The 14,252-nt window shown below is 37.6% G+C and overlaps 1 protein-coding gene across 1 annotated transcript in view; it reads right to left on the bottom strand.

Annotated features, from left to right (window-relative positions):
- The window catches only part of LOC107548920 (nuclear factor of activated T-cells, cytoplasmic 3-like), a 76,259-nt gene that overhangs the window by 30,675 nt on the left and 31,332 nt on the right, over window positions 1–14,252 (bottom strand). Inside the window, exons 2-3 of the mRNA XM_016229793.1 lie at window positions 11,753–12,926; window positions 6,814–6,976 (exon numbers count right to left, since the gene is read on the bottom strand). Coding sequence (XP_016085279.1) covers window positions 6,814–6,976; window positions 11,753–12,926 — 1,337 coding nt within the window. The remainder of the gene's footprint in view (window positions 1–6,813; window positions 6,977–11,752; window positions 12,927–14,252) is intronic.

The following is a 14,252-nucleotide window of genomic DNA, read 5'->3' as shown; positions in this document are numbered from 1 at the left end:
TGTTTTCAGTTTGTACATTCTTTACATTTCTTTTGGACCTGGGGTAGAGAATTTGGAAACATGGTGGGAAAAAAAATCTTGTTGGTTTTTACTTATGAATAATACTGCAGGGTTAGTAAATAACAAAGTTAATGAAGTTGCCTATATATTAATATACGACTAATATTAACTTTATCTATCCCACAGGGGAAACTGTTACTAATGATGGAAATAAACTGAAATATTGTAATCAACTGTCATCCATACGTATTCATTTTAATAATCTTTATAATAATTCATATGATTTTACATGTGACCTGAGGAAATCATGCCTATTATTTTGGTTTGTGAGATCGGGCTGCGCACATGTACAAACATTCAGGAGGACACAAACTCCTTGAGAATGCTGCCCCGTGACTTTTATTAATAAAATAGATTAAATAGCCTACTGGAGAGACGCACAAACGCAGGTAGGCTAATTCACACAGGCAACTGTCACTCTCTCTCTCTCTAATAATTAATTCAAGTAGCTAAATGTTATAATTAATTAATTCAAATAAATGTGATCTTACCGCACTATTTTAATCTCTTTCTGATCTGAAGCGGGCAGAATGCTGAACTAACGAGCTGTAGCTTCGCGTCAGGTGGTTCTTGCCTTCACCTCTTGCATTAAAATCGTTCAATGTACAGCAAGCCGTGCATTATCCCTTATGTATTCGCTCTTTAACAGCAGTTTTTTACAGCAATATTTAAATGACCCCCTGGTCATTCTTGGTGTACCCAAAATGGTCCCACACTATCGACAAACATTTCTCTGGTGAAAATAAAGCTTTGCTGTTTGGTCCCTCTGTCACAGTTAATCTAATGCATGTAGTAGCCTCTGTGCCTCTGATAAGCACGTCATTTTAAGCTGGTGCACCGCTAGTGTAACTTTTTTCGTTTTGCGTAAGCTGCAACAGTTCTGTTCCATGAAACAGAAACACTCAGTTTAGCGGAACCTTTACGATTAATTAACAGTGACGTTTTAAAGCGCGGTTAATCGCGAAACCGGTTAATCGCTGCATCCCTAGTATACAGACAACAGGGTTGCTCCCCAGACAAGAACACTGAGAGCAAAACTTTAAGATTGTACACAAACATCTCTGATCAGCACTGAAAATCACCCACTGTGCGGTCCGAGGGTCACCAAGGTCAGCCATCTTGTTTTTCACAATGATGTTATTGTTATCGGATACTAAGCCATGTTGCACAAAACAATAAAGCTAATATATTTGTGAAAGGATTAACTGAATGAATATTCCAGATTAAAATCTACAGATTTATCATAGATCATTATCTATGGTAAATCTGTAGATTTTAATCTGGAATTTCGACTCAGTTTGTAATAACAAAGTAAAAAATAAATAGAAAATTATTTAATGCATTTATAATGGAAGATGGCTAGAAATAATGTTTATATTTTTCATTAAATGAAATGCGTTTCTGTAATTTGAATGGTAGAGCATGGAATGCATGAACTGATGAAATGTATAACTTGAAGGCAACGTAAGTCACTTTGGATAAAAGCAACTAGCAAATGCATAAATGTAAAGTTTGTTTAACAAATATATATATATATACTTCAAACTTCAACCCCTGATCATCCCTACAGGCTTGTAAGGACAAGGTTAGAGCCTCCTCAGCCTATCAGGCAAGAAGTGAGTAATTTTCTACAATAGGCATGTACAGAATGGTAGTCCCAAGTCAAAATCATAATTTAGAAAAGTGCTTAACAAAAATATAGGCTTTGCATTTCTGCTTTTAACCTCTCCAGTACAGCTGCCATTAGACTTTTCTTCTCTGAGATAATTGACAGCCTGCAATGGATGCTGTCAGTAGAGTTTCTCCAGAATTTTACTTTACCATTTTTGCTTTTAAAAGCACAGGGTAATCAATTTTTTATAAAGCTGGTTTCCACCATGTGTGTTGATTCCACTGAGCCTTTTTATCTACATAAAAGCCCTGGGTGAAAGGTACAAGTGAATTTCTCTGAGAATAAAACACTTGAACAGATCCTACGGCAAATGTAAACTCTGCTGCCCTTTGTGTGTGTGTCTTTGTGTTTAACCAGTTCTATTGCGATATTTAACATACATACACACACACACACACACACACACCACATTCAGGAAAGTCTATGCCAGATGGGTTCAGAACGTCTATGTCTCCTAGCAACAGGTGTGCTGATTTTGGTTAAGAGTGAACCCAAAGAGAGTGAGGCGCAGCTTGTAGAGCATTACACAGCATTCCTCGTAGATCTCTGAACTGTGAATTAGCCCAGTCCAAACACTAGCAGTAAACACTGTCACTTTGTTTTGCTGGTGTTTGTCTGGCTACTGTACGCTGCAATCCGCAGCCTTCTGTTATGGCAGCTTGACTTATACACCACTGATAGACACACTTACACACATTTCTCGATTTCACCACAAATCGCATCTCTGATTTCTCTCACAATAACTGGAGTGGTAAAGTGCTGCAGGACGTGATTTCACAAACTTCTTGTAACTTCATGACCTTTGTGTAAGGTCCACCATTCACACCACTGGCCCATTCCTTACTCTACACATTAACTATTAAATATTGCGCCTCTAAGACAAATGCACAAAGGACAGGGTGGATAGGATAGATTCTTCTGCTTCAGGATGAAACATAGTACTGAAAGCAACTACAGAAAACAGAGCTGTAGGTGAAGTATCCAGTCAGATCATCCACAAACAAACACTCGCACACATTCACATTCATTCAGTGTTATTTTAGTTTTAATGACTAATAAAGCATTTATTTTCAGTTTTCATTTTCAAGTAATTTAGTATTTTTGATTTTGTCATTTTAAAAAAAAAACGTATATCTCTATTTAGCTTTGTATTTCTGTTTTAGTTTGAGTAATTTTAGAACAACTTAAAAATAATCTTTCATTCTTTTTCATTTAAGTTTTTCACCTAACTTTAATATTTAACTTTATTTCCACTTTATTTCATAATGAAAATTATTTTTAATAATTTTTGTAAACAATAACAACATTCACTCACACAAATGATCTTTTAGGTTATAACACTCACTTAAAACAGTCTGTCTGTTGGCCAACTAGGGCTGGGCGATATGGGGGGAAAAAAAAGAGAGAAATCTAAATTTTTTTCAGAACGTTTGACCGATTCTCGACTTTTACAATTTTTAACTGGTCAACTTGAAAATGTTACTACAACATGATTCAAGTAACTTTTTCTTTATTAACCCTCTAGATAAAGAAATTTATATTCCAAGTGCACCACACATGAAGTTGTCAACATGATGTAAATGTTAAACAAATGACTTGTTAAATATCTTTGCAAAAAAATGCAACTACAACTACATATTTGTACAAACTTGTCTTATACATATTATATGTTCAGAAATAATACAAGGAAAATGTAAAAAAAATAAATCTCAAAAGTCAAGGTAATTCAAATTCAAAACGACTGAAGGTATAACAGCAGTAGACTATTATTAACTATAAATGTTCTGTAAAAACAATGAACAGCAGCTCTCAGCCTGTCACCATGATGCAAACATGAAATATCAGACATACAGTAGTACTTCTTTACAGGTTTTTATTCGATTGCGCTGCTTTTCCATTGTTTTTTTCATGTGAACATGGACACGTTTGACCATTGCACTCGCGTCTCTTGCACGAAACGGCATTCTAAAAACACGGCGCTCAAGTTAAAAGAAGTTCAACTCCCATCTTCCAGCATTTTTTCCTATTCCACTGCCTGCGTCGCATCTTTGTCAATACAAAAGCGCATTCTATGTGAATGGCACCTAATGGTCCTTCACAGTGTTTTTCAGATGTGAGCGGTTAATCACGTGCACCGACATGCAGTTGGATCATTATTTTCTCTTTACTGTTAACATTGGCATATTGTCAAAGTGTCTAATTCGAATGTTTGGTAATATTTCTATTCAAAATCGTGATTCCTCGATTTATAAAAAATTTAATCGTGGCAAAATATTAAATTCGAATTAATCTATAAAATCTTGTTTTCTTTATCCAGTATAAACTGGTGTTTCAATTACATTTGATGTTTATATGGTTTCTGAGTTAAAGGCATATGCAATGGCATTGATAACTACAGTAACAGAATAAAAAGCATATTTTGTGGCTTTTTATTCTTATTAGCCACTAGTGGCCGTTTGTTCGCCTACTATTAATAGTTACCTTCTTTTTGGTCCATTAGTCAACAATTGTAAACACAGCAAGTGTAATGAAGGTCAGGGGCATGGAGGTATACCTTTAATTTAACTGTTTAACAGTTCACTCGGAGATAATCATTTTAAGTTCATTTCAATGAAATTTGATTCACACACTATTTCATCTCTTATTTTATAATATTCGTTTATATTTAATGAGTACTTCCTCATCCAATTTTTTTTTGGAGGTACTACCATCTTTTGCCTGGTGTATACATAAAAACACGCATACAGTGTCTGTGCTAGTTTACACCTCGCATACAGGTGTATGGGTCTGTCCTCCTGGCTAATTGGCAGAGTAAGTGCTGCTGAAGGCAATATGGCTCAGTAAGTCTGTTCGCCATCTCTAAGATCCAGTCACCGCAGAGAGGCTCACTCCCAGGACAGATGGAGTCTGCGGTGTCACCTGCTGACGTCACAACAACAGATACTCCACAGTAGCAGCCTAAGACTCCAGCAGCGCATGCCCCAGAAAGCATCATGGGAAACATTATTGTAAACAGCTGCTCGCTGAAAGGTCTGAAGGTATGGGAGATTTTCCATGCGCATGTTGTTAATATGTTGAAACACCTGTCTCTTGAACATTTTTTAATAATTTTGACAAACCAACTTTAATTAAAATGATTAATTTCCAACTTAAAACATTTTTTATATTTTTCACAGACAAAAATAACTGCCATATAGCTAATGATTATTTTGAACATCACTACCTCAAAATAATTATAATAAAACAACTCAAATGATCATGAAATTATTATTTCATATGGTTTATAATGCAACCAGCAAGTGTCCAGCACATACGGAAGGATTCTATTTAATGGCAAAAAAAAAAAAGAAGAGTAAAGGGTATTTTTCTATGAACACACGTCACACATTATGACCTTCACTACAATAATACCATCTTATAGAAAGAGTGATGTGGCAAAACCTCCTCAGATGTCCTTCAAAGATGTTATCTGATCTTCCTGACATCTTTGACTTCTTCGCCACAGATGTGTCCAAGTAATTGTTCATACAAACTTCATTTGTAAATAAAAACATATCTATGACTATGATCATCATAAGGCTTTAGATTTTCAGCCCTTGACAGAAATGTTTGAGCACTGATTGAATTTTAAGCATACTCAATTAATGCATCAATAATATCATTATGAAACAAGACAAAGTACTACTTCAAAGTACTTTGATTTATAATTTACTAATTTATTGTTCATTACTATCTTCAATATGAACCATTGGGCACATATAAACCTATGCCATATCAACCACCTATGCACACAAACTCAGAACAAACTATATCAGAGAGATTTACTACCCAAATATTTTGTCATTTGCTTTTGAGGTCAATAAATTTAACATGGCACAGTCCAGAAAAAGTGCAAAGAAACATAAAAAATAACGGTTACACTTTATTTTAAGGTGTCCTTGTAACAGGGTAATTATGCATTTAAGTACTGAGTAATATTAATTAACTACATGTACTTACTATATGGTTAGGGTTAGGATTAGAGTTTGGCTTAGGGTTACTTGCATGTAATTATGCATAATTAATTGTTATTATAATAGTAAGTACATGTAACATGTGTAACAAGGACACCTTAAAATAAAGTCTTACCAAAATGGCTCCAACTGACCAAGAAGAATTGGAACAAAGGGCACTGTAGAGGCAGTCCTGCAGTATGAAAGAGATGAGATGTCTGATAATGAAAGATGATCATGCAGGTGACCTAAAGAAGGTCATAAACAAGAAATGACTGCCTATTAATGGCCCACAAGACACAAGACTGAGGTGTGATGTGGCAGAAATGCAGGCCTGTAATTGTGGTTGTTTAATTGAACATTCAAAGCCGGAGGTTATGATTCAGGGAAAAAGGCCGCCTTCTCTTCCTCATATGTTCAATGATCTTGGTTCCTGAGTTGTATGTGTGCTTCATTACGGCTGCCACAAAAGAGGCCACTGCCTCCAAGACCATAAAATATTTACCAACAAGCGCTCTCTCTCTTAGTCTCTCTAGGAGAGCTAGCCTCAGGAGAGTGCCAGATAAGCTTACCTATCCGATCATGATACAGCAGGATACTAATTGGCCTTCATTTTACATAAATGATGCCATCACCTCTGCTGAAGCACGCTCCCATGATCCCCCCGGTGAGCCGCTAGTACAAGTAGCACAGAGCAGTCGGTAGAAAATAAAGTCCCTAATCAGACTGCTACACAGTTTGCTTAGATCTAGCTGACACCAAAACACTCGCTCGCTAGCTGTTACCCAGTAAAAGGAATTTTATGACCAGTAATGAGGTTACTAGGCCACACAGCAGAAGCTTTCTGTGTGGTCTCGCTCTTCTCAAATTCTGCTTCCTGTGAGGGAACGGATGGCATCATGCTCGGTTCCCACTTTTGTGGCCAGCGTAATGAGTACTTCAAGGCCAAAAGGGTTCGTACGACGATCCAAAACCAAGTACCTCTCGTACAATCAGCCAAATGGGTGGTGGTAAAACAAATGTATTCGGCCAGAAACGATAGTCAGTGAAAATGACTTCATCAGTAATCGTCCTATTGTGGAGACTCACCTTGACGACAGGGTGTCCCCCAGAAGTGGCTTTGACGGCCCCTCGGCTGCCTTCGGTCTCATAATGAGCTCGGTGATGAGCTTTGGGGTGAACCTCGATCTTTAGCTCGTACTGCCCATACTGATTCGGCAACGGCCAGTCCAGGGGAGGCAGGGATGACGCCCTACACGCAGATCAAGAGCAACACAAACAGAGCAGTTACACAATGCATAGTGTTCGGGTAGTAGATTGACTATAATAAATGAAAACATATCAAGCAAGATGATCATGTCAGTGAGCAGCTATGCAACAGTTTAGGATGCATAGATTTTATGTTATTTTGCTCAACACAACTACAGAATCTGAACAAATGTTTTTTGATATTCAAAAAGTTTCCGTGTTGCTGCCAGAGATGGTTCCCACTTCCCATGAAACAGTACTATGCAAGACAATGTGGTTCGGGAAAGCTAGCATTTGTACCTAATGAAATTTGAAAATAAAGTTGTGCAGCTGCGGTGTACGGCGAAAGCTAATACATATCTTGCGATATGGTTGTCCTCTGAGATGCAGGACAAATTAGAAAACTCTCAAAGAAAAACACAACATCAAAAAAAGTGTATGATCTCCTCTGAGCTGCAAATGATATTACTTTGGATGTTAAAATATGTTCTCTAAATTAGAAATGTAGACTTTTGAACAAAAAAATGTGAAATTAGACTTGGGAACAAAGACCATGATGCAACATTCTTCTGTGAGGGCAGGTTAAAGGCTAACACAGCCAGTAACATTGTATGTCACCTTTCAGATGCAGAGCAGTTCAGTGAGAACTGTTTAAAGAGATAGCTCACCCAAAAATGAAAATAGTGTCATCATTTACTTGCCTTCATACCATTCCAAACTTATATGACTTATATGACTTTCTTTTACTGAACACAAAAGCAGTTATTTTGTTATTTAGCAATGACTTCTGTTATATGTACAAAAAAACCCCATTAAGATTAACATTAAGACATTTATTAAAATATCTTCTTTAATGTTCAGCAGAAGAAAAAAAATCACACAGGGTTGGATCAACATGAGGGTAAGTAAATGATGACAGAGTTCTAATATTTTGGGTGAACTATGCATTTAAAGACGTGCAAAACTTATGACTAGTGAAACATAATTTATGAATGACAAAAGGGTAAATCAGTGATCACTGATTTTTTTGTTTTTTAGTGTAGCTCTCTACCACATCCTCTCCATCCTCTCTCTTTCCCGAAAACCCCTCACTCCTCATGCTGTCATAGTAACGTGAGATGGATCATCAGGGGAAACGTGAGAAGGCTGAATGGGTGTGACGGTAGTGGCCTAGTGGCCTGTGGACATTAAAAGGCTGTACTTCGTGATAATGTACACTTGCCTTGTACGTACACAACTCTGGTACACAACAATGAACACCAGTTTGAAGTTTAAATCTACACTATTCAAGAATGTCTTCACACTACTCTGCATTTACACCACCATTCATAATTTTGGAGTCAGTACATTTTTATTTTTAATTAATAATTTTATTCAGGAAGGTTGCATTAATTTGATAAAAAATTATATTTATATTTCAAATAAATGCTCTTCTTTCAAACTTTCTATTCATCAAAGAATCCTCAAAAAAGTATCACAGTTTCCACACAAATATTAAGCAGCATAATTGTTTTCAACATTGATAATAATAAGAAATGTTTCTTGAGCCCCAAATCAGCAAATTAAAATGATGAAATAAATTAACCCCAAACTTTTGAATGATAGTGTGTATATATAATAGAACTATGGTGATATGCATGTGAGCTATGACTACTCTGCATATGACAAAATGTAGTTTGTTTATTTCCAAAATGTTAGCATATTCTGGCAGCTTTGACGGGATTGGCCAGCTGTCAATCTGGGCCGACCAGTGGCAGCCTGACTCTTGCAAGAAAGGCAGACTATTTACACATGAATGTTTAACTAAAGTAAAAACATCATGCACATTTGATACATTTACCAGTCCTAAGAGCAAGCAGGTGTGTGTCTTCATCTGAGTAACGTAGAACGTGACTGACTGAAAGGGAACAGATGGAATACAAAAAGATTAGAAAGCAAGTGTTAGTTAGTTTTTTTTTTTGTTTTTTTTTTTAAAGAAAACAAGCAGCAAATGAATAGAGTGCAAGTCTAAAAGTCTAAAAAAAACATTTTTTAAGAATAGAGTTAGAGGGTCAAATAAAGATGGAAGAGATGTGTTTTTAGCCAATTCTTGAAGATGGCTTAGGACTCAGCTGCTCGGATTGAGTTGGGCAGGTCATTCCACCAGGAGGGAATATTTAATTTAAAAGTCTGTAAAAGTGCATTCTTTTTGTCTCATTAAAAATGAATCTTGCTGCCGCGTTCTGGATTAACTGTAAAGGTTTGATAGAACTGGCTGGAAGACTTGCCAAGAGAGCATTGCAATAGTCCAGCCTGGACAGAACAAGAGCTTGAACAAGGAGTTGTTAAGCATGTTCCGAAAGAAAGGGCTGGATCTTCTTGATGTTGAATAAAGCAAATCTGCAGGACCGGGCAGTTTTAGCAATGTGGTCTGAGAAAGTCAGCTGATCATCAATCATAACTCCAAGGTTTCTGGCTGTTTTTGAAGGAGTTATGGTTGATGTGCCTAACTGGATGGTGAAATTGTGATGAAACGATGGGTTTGCTGGAACCACAAGCAGTTCTGTCTTGGCAAGGTTGAGTTGAAGGTGATGGTCCTTCATCCAGCAAGAAATGTCTAATTGTTATATTTATTTGTTAAGAAATTTGTTTGTTATGTTTAGCTGGCTGCCCTAAACTAGATCCGCTATAGACTACAGCTTAATACTGTGCCAATTCACCCACCCCGCCATAGCAAACCCATCTGTTAAACCAGACAAGCTTCTAGATCTTTCTATTGCTGTTGATTGATGGAGCAGTCAGCACACACACACACACACACACACACACACACACACACACACTCACTCACTCACTCACTCACTCACTCACTCACTCACTCACTCACTCACTCACAAACAGGTCCGATGGCAGACAGCAGAGCTGTGGGCTCATATAACAGGGATCAAGTATCATGTCTGTTGTATGAAGGTACGGCTGTAAAGATGTCGGCTTGTTGTGTCCCGGCCTTAGTCAACACTCCTACGTGCTCCAACGTGTTTCTCAACATGTTTGTGAGGAGGAGAGCAAGTTGTGTGACTATGTGCTTATTTCTTATGCAACTTTAGAATCAAGTGTGTTTACTATACATTGTGGATTATTAATAAGAGGCCTGACTAAGTCAAAAACTGTGTTGTGTTGGTGCGGTCAATATCAGAATCATTGTGGGTAGGAAAACGTTTGTGACCCACAGCCACACGCTCTCTTTACTGATTTATGGTGAAAGAGGCCAGGGTACACACATAGGCCGTCTTCATCTGACTAGCATGCACACACACACACGGCCATTATCTGATGCTCTGATATGGATAGCAGAAACACATTTAACTATTTCTGTTCTTCAGCTCACTCAACTGCCTCATGCTACTCTAAATATATACTGGATCTGTTCTAAAAGTAGTGAGCTAACTACAAATACTGTAGGGCATCACTGAAATAAAGGCTTTTCATTATTTAATACTTCACATATATTCTTCATGTTTAAAGGGATAGTTCACACAACAGTGAAAATTCTGTCATCATTTACTCACCTATATGTCATTCTCACCCTTATTTTAAACGGACTTTCTTCTGTTAATGAAAGACAATATATTGAAGAATGTCTTGAAGAATGTTTTGTCCATGCAATCAAAGTCAATGGTAATCAAAATTGTTTCAACATTCTACAAAATATCTTCTTTTGTCTGAGTAAATGATGACAGAATTAAAATTTTTGGGTGAACTATCCTTTAAGACAACCTCAGAATACTTTGCAATGAGTTAAGTAATTTGCAATCCATGCATCTGAATCTGCATGGGGACAAAAGCACCTCTCAGTCAATTATAGCATGTATGAGATGAAAAACTGTATAGCTGATAAAAACATTTAAAACCTTGAAGACTTTGACCATGTCGTTGCTTTTTTCATGTTTATTAATGTTTGTTCATGTGATATTTGTTCACATTCACGTTTTCTGATGTTGGTTTATGGTCATATTAATATATTAAAATGTCATTTTATTCTCTTTTTTGTATTTTATATATATATATATATATATATATATATATATATATATATATATATATATATATACTGTACATGTATATCAAAAATGGATAAATAACAGACTATAGACATACTCTAATTTTAATTTCAAAAACATGAAAAAGTTTCCCTAAAAACATCTGTAGCCCTATTTAAAAGCTGACTATTTCCATAGTCAATAATGTATTAAAAAATAATTAACTATCCACATTTTCACTTCATGAGGTATGCTAATGTCAGATATTTTTAAATACTGTCTTTATGTTGTATTAATGTATTAATTCAAGAGATTCAATGTCAAAATCTATCCATTGATTTTAATGTTAGGTGTGATTAATCGTGCTTAAATACAGAAATTTATTTGGACAAAATAGTATAGGATTTTAATATCTCCCATTTATTGCTTATTGGACATAAAATGAAAGTAATTATTGGTATTGACCATGCCTAACTAAGAAATTGCGTCTCTTGTGCTTTAAGTACAAAGTGCTATTTGTGTGCTGCATGTGAGAGACCATCAAAAAACGTTGCTGCTAAATCAGTCACATGAGGTTCTCTGTCAGTTTGGATGCTGTCTTTGAAGGATGCTGACAATGCAGTTAATTTACTCTGGTTTTGGAATAGAGCTATTGTCTATACACATGAACACTTGCAAGAAAGAAGCATTGTAGAGCTTTACTCACATGAACTCAATAATGGTTATCCTGATGTCACTTCAAAGCAGAGGAGGGAGTTTACCTGAAAATAGGTGTGTGTCCTGGTTTGGGTTTGTTCCATGTGAAGTGAGATGGGACAGAAAGAAACTGCTCTCCAGATCCATCCTTCTTTAATCCGTGCATGGCTTCCTCAGCAGGTGAGTCAAGCAAAGGAGATACATTCCCAGAGTCATCCATGCCCAGGTCGCCCTTTCCTGACTGGATTGCTCCTGAACAGTCCTGGGATGTCTTTCTTGTCTTGGAGGGGATGTCAGCCTCAGAGGGACAACACTGGAAAGAGGACACACCCATAGACGGGCTTCCTATCCAGGTGTCTTCGGTCACGCTGCCCCTGGGCGAGGGGCCGGGCGTGGCAGTCGGGGAGTGATGGGGTGATAGAGAGCCCAGGTAGCATATATCAGCGCTGGAGTGGCGTCTCTTCCCGCAGGGCGATGTTGGACGTGAAGAGGGCCGTGAGGGTGAACGAGGGCTAAGCCAGTTCTCATCTGTGACGCTGGTACGGGGTGAGTGGCAAGGCGACTGGCGGGGCGAGAGAGAATGGCCATGCGAATGAGAAAGAGAGTGAGTGAAAGCCATGTGATGATGATGCTGCTGCTGCTGCTGCTGTTGCCACACTTCCTCATGTGGTCCAGTCTGTGGAGAGCAGCCGGGCGAGGTGAGTGGCGAGCCCAGGGTGAAACGGGCCGCTGCTTCATTTAGCTCTGAATCCACGTCATCGTATACATGCGAGATGGATTCGCAGGACGATGCGTCAGAGAACCAGCTACGAGAGGAAAGGCTGCTACATGGGCTCGGGCTCAAGGATGAATCTCGATACGAGTGATCTAGAGGCAGGTACAGGTGGTCTCGAGACAGAGGTCTGTCGTGGTAGTCTCCATCCGGACCCTTCGCTCTCATCTCATTCTCGCTGGTCTCCATCTCCTGCTGGCAGCTTGGGGAGATGGAAGTAATCTGGATGCTGGGACATTCAAAGGTCTTTGGTGGGCCATTACCTCCTCCGCCCACCCCTGTGGGCGTGTATTTAGAGTCCTGGAGCTCATAGATGGGCTCATAGGTCTTGTGGTGGGCCTGCAGGTAGGGGGAGATGGCTGGGGGAGGGCCTCCATGCCGCTGGAGACTGTGTGATTGGCTCACCACTAAAGGAGGTTGCCCCACATTGAGGATGTAAAATGATGTGTTTTCATCCGTTTCTAGATCTAAAAAAACAAACAAACAAACAAAACATGGAGAGGATGAAACAGACAGAACAATAAGGGGTAAATACAGTGCCTTAACCCTTAAAGATTTAGAACATTTTTGGGGCACCTGACAGGGGCCTGCACTTTTCTTTGTTTTTTAAGACCTATTCTAGCAGTCAGCATCAAGTGTCATATATCATTATAAACAGGAGAACTTGAAGTCTCAGTCTAGCTAATTTAAAGTCTCAATTTTCTTTTTGTTTTCTCTAAGAATTAATGAATTTCCAGAATTTTAAAAAGAACGCAAGCAACAATTGGGTGTTTTTACTGTGTACTCAAACAGAAGCTCCTGAAGTTTGGATTTTTTTCTTTAGAATGTTGTATCTGGGTTTTTTACACTTCCAAATAAAACTTTGTCTACATATAACATTCCCCAAGCAAGTTATAGCCATTTATTACAATACTGTTATAGGCGCTTTTCAGTGAAAAACAGGTCTATTTAGTTTACTAACAATATAGATGTGTCCAAAAAACGTTTAGGGGTAAAGAAAATGGAATCAGTGTTATATAATAACAAAACACAGTAAAAAAGTTACTTTTTCAGAGAACTATATTTTCAATCTGAGTATGAACAACAACAAACACAAACCGTGCATCTATTTAGTGAAAACAATTTGTCTTCTGCAACAAAAATACAAACAGTGCAAATGATCCACAAACTACACACAAAATGAGTGAGAAATATACAGAGTGCAACAGAAAAAATTAACAACAACAAACGTGCAGATATTTAGTGAAAACAATTGCACAAATTGTCTTCTGCAACAAAAATACAAAGTGCAAATGATTCACAAACTACACACAAAATGAGTGAGAAATATACAGAGTGCAACAGAAAAAATTGTGAAAATTATCTTTAAATTATTTACATAATATACATAATATATATGATCGATCCGTTAGCTGTACTCTGCGTCGGAATCGATTTTACCAGGACATCGCCTCGCAAAGACATAAATTCCAGTGCTTTATCTGATATGTACCGCTGTTTCATTCTTGTTTTTGGTTTGTTTTATGTCAAAGTACTCAGTCGTGTGTTTTTCTGAGCTTTTTCAGAGAGTGCTCTCATGCTAATGTGTTATTTTGTGTTTGTTTTCATGCACGCACAGACTTTACTTTCACTTTGCATTTGTTCAAACATCCAATGAAAAATCCTAAATGGTGGTTCAAAAGAACAAAAACTATGTTTATTGGTTGAATATGGGACAGTTTGAACCAATCTGGGCACGGGTTGGGACTAAGCATGAACAATCCTTTCTGTTTGGCTCAGAGGAACGAAATGCA

Source organism: Sinocyclocheilus grahami, unplaced genomic scaffold, assembly GCF_001515645.1.
Source record: "Sinocyclocheilus grahami isolate Dianchi unplaced genomic scaffold, SAMN03320097.WGS_v1.1 scaffold358.1, whole genome shotgun sequence".
In the NCBI taxonomy this organism is placed as follows: domain Eukaryota; kingdom Metazoa; phylum Chordata; class Actinopteri; order Cypriniformes; family Cyprinidae; genus Sinocyclocheilus; species Sinocyclocheilus grahami.
Note: the sequence above shows the minus strand (reverse complement) of the source record. Positions and strands in the feature narration are given on the sequence as shown.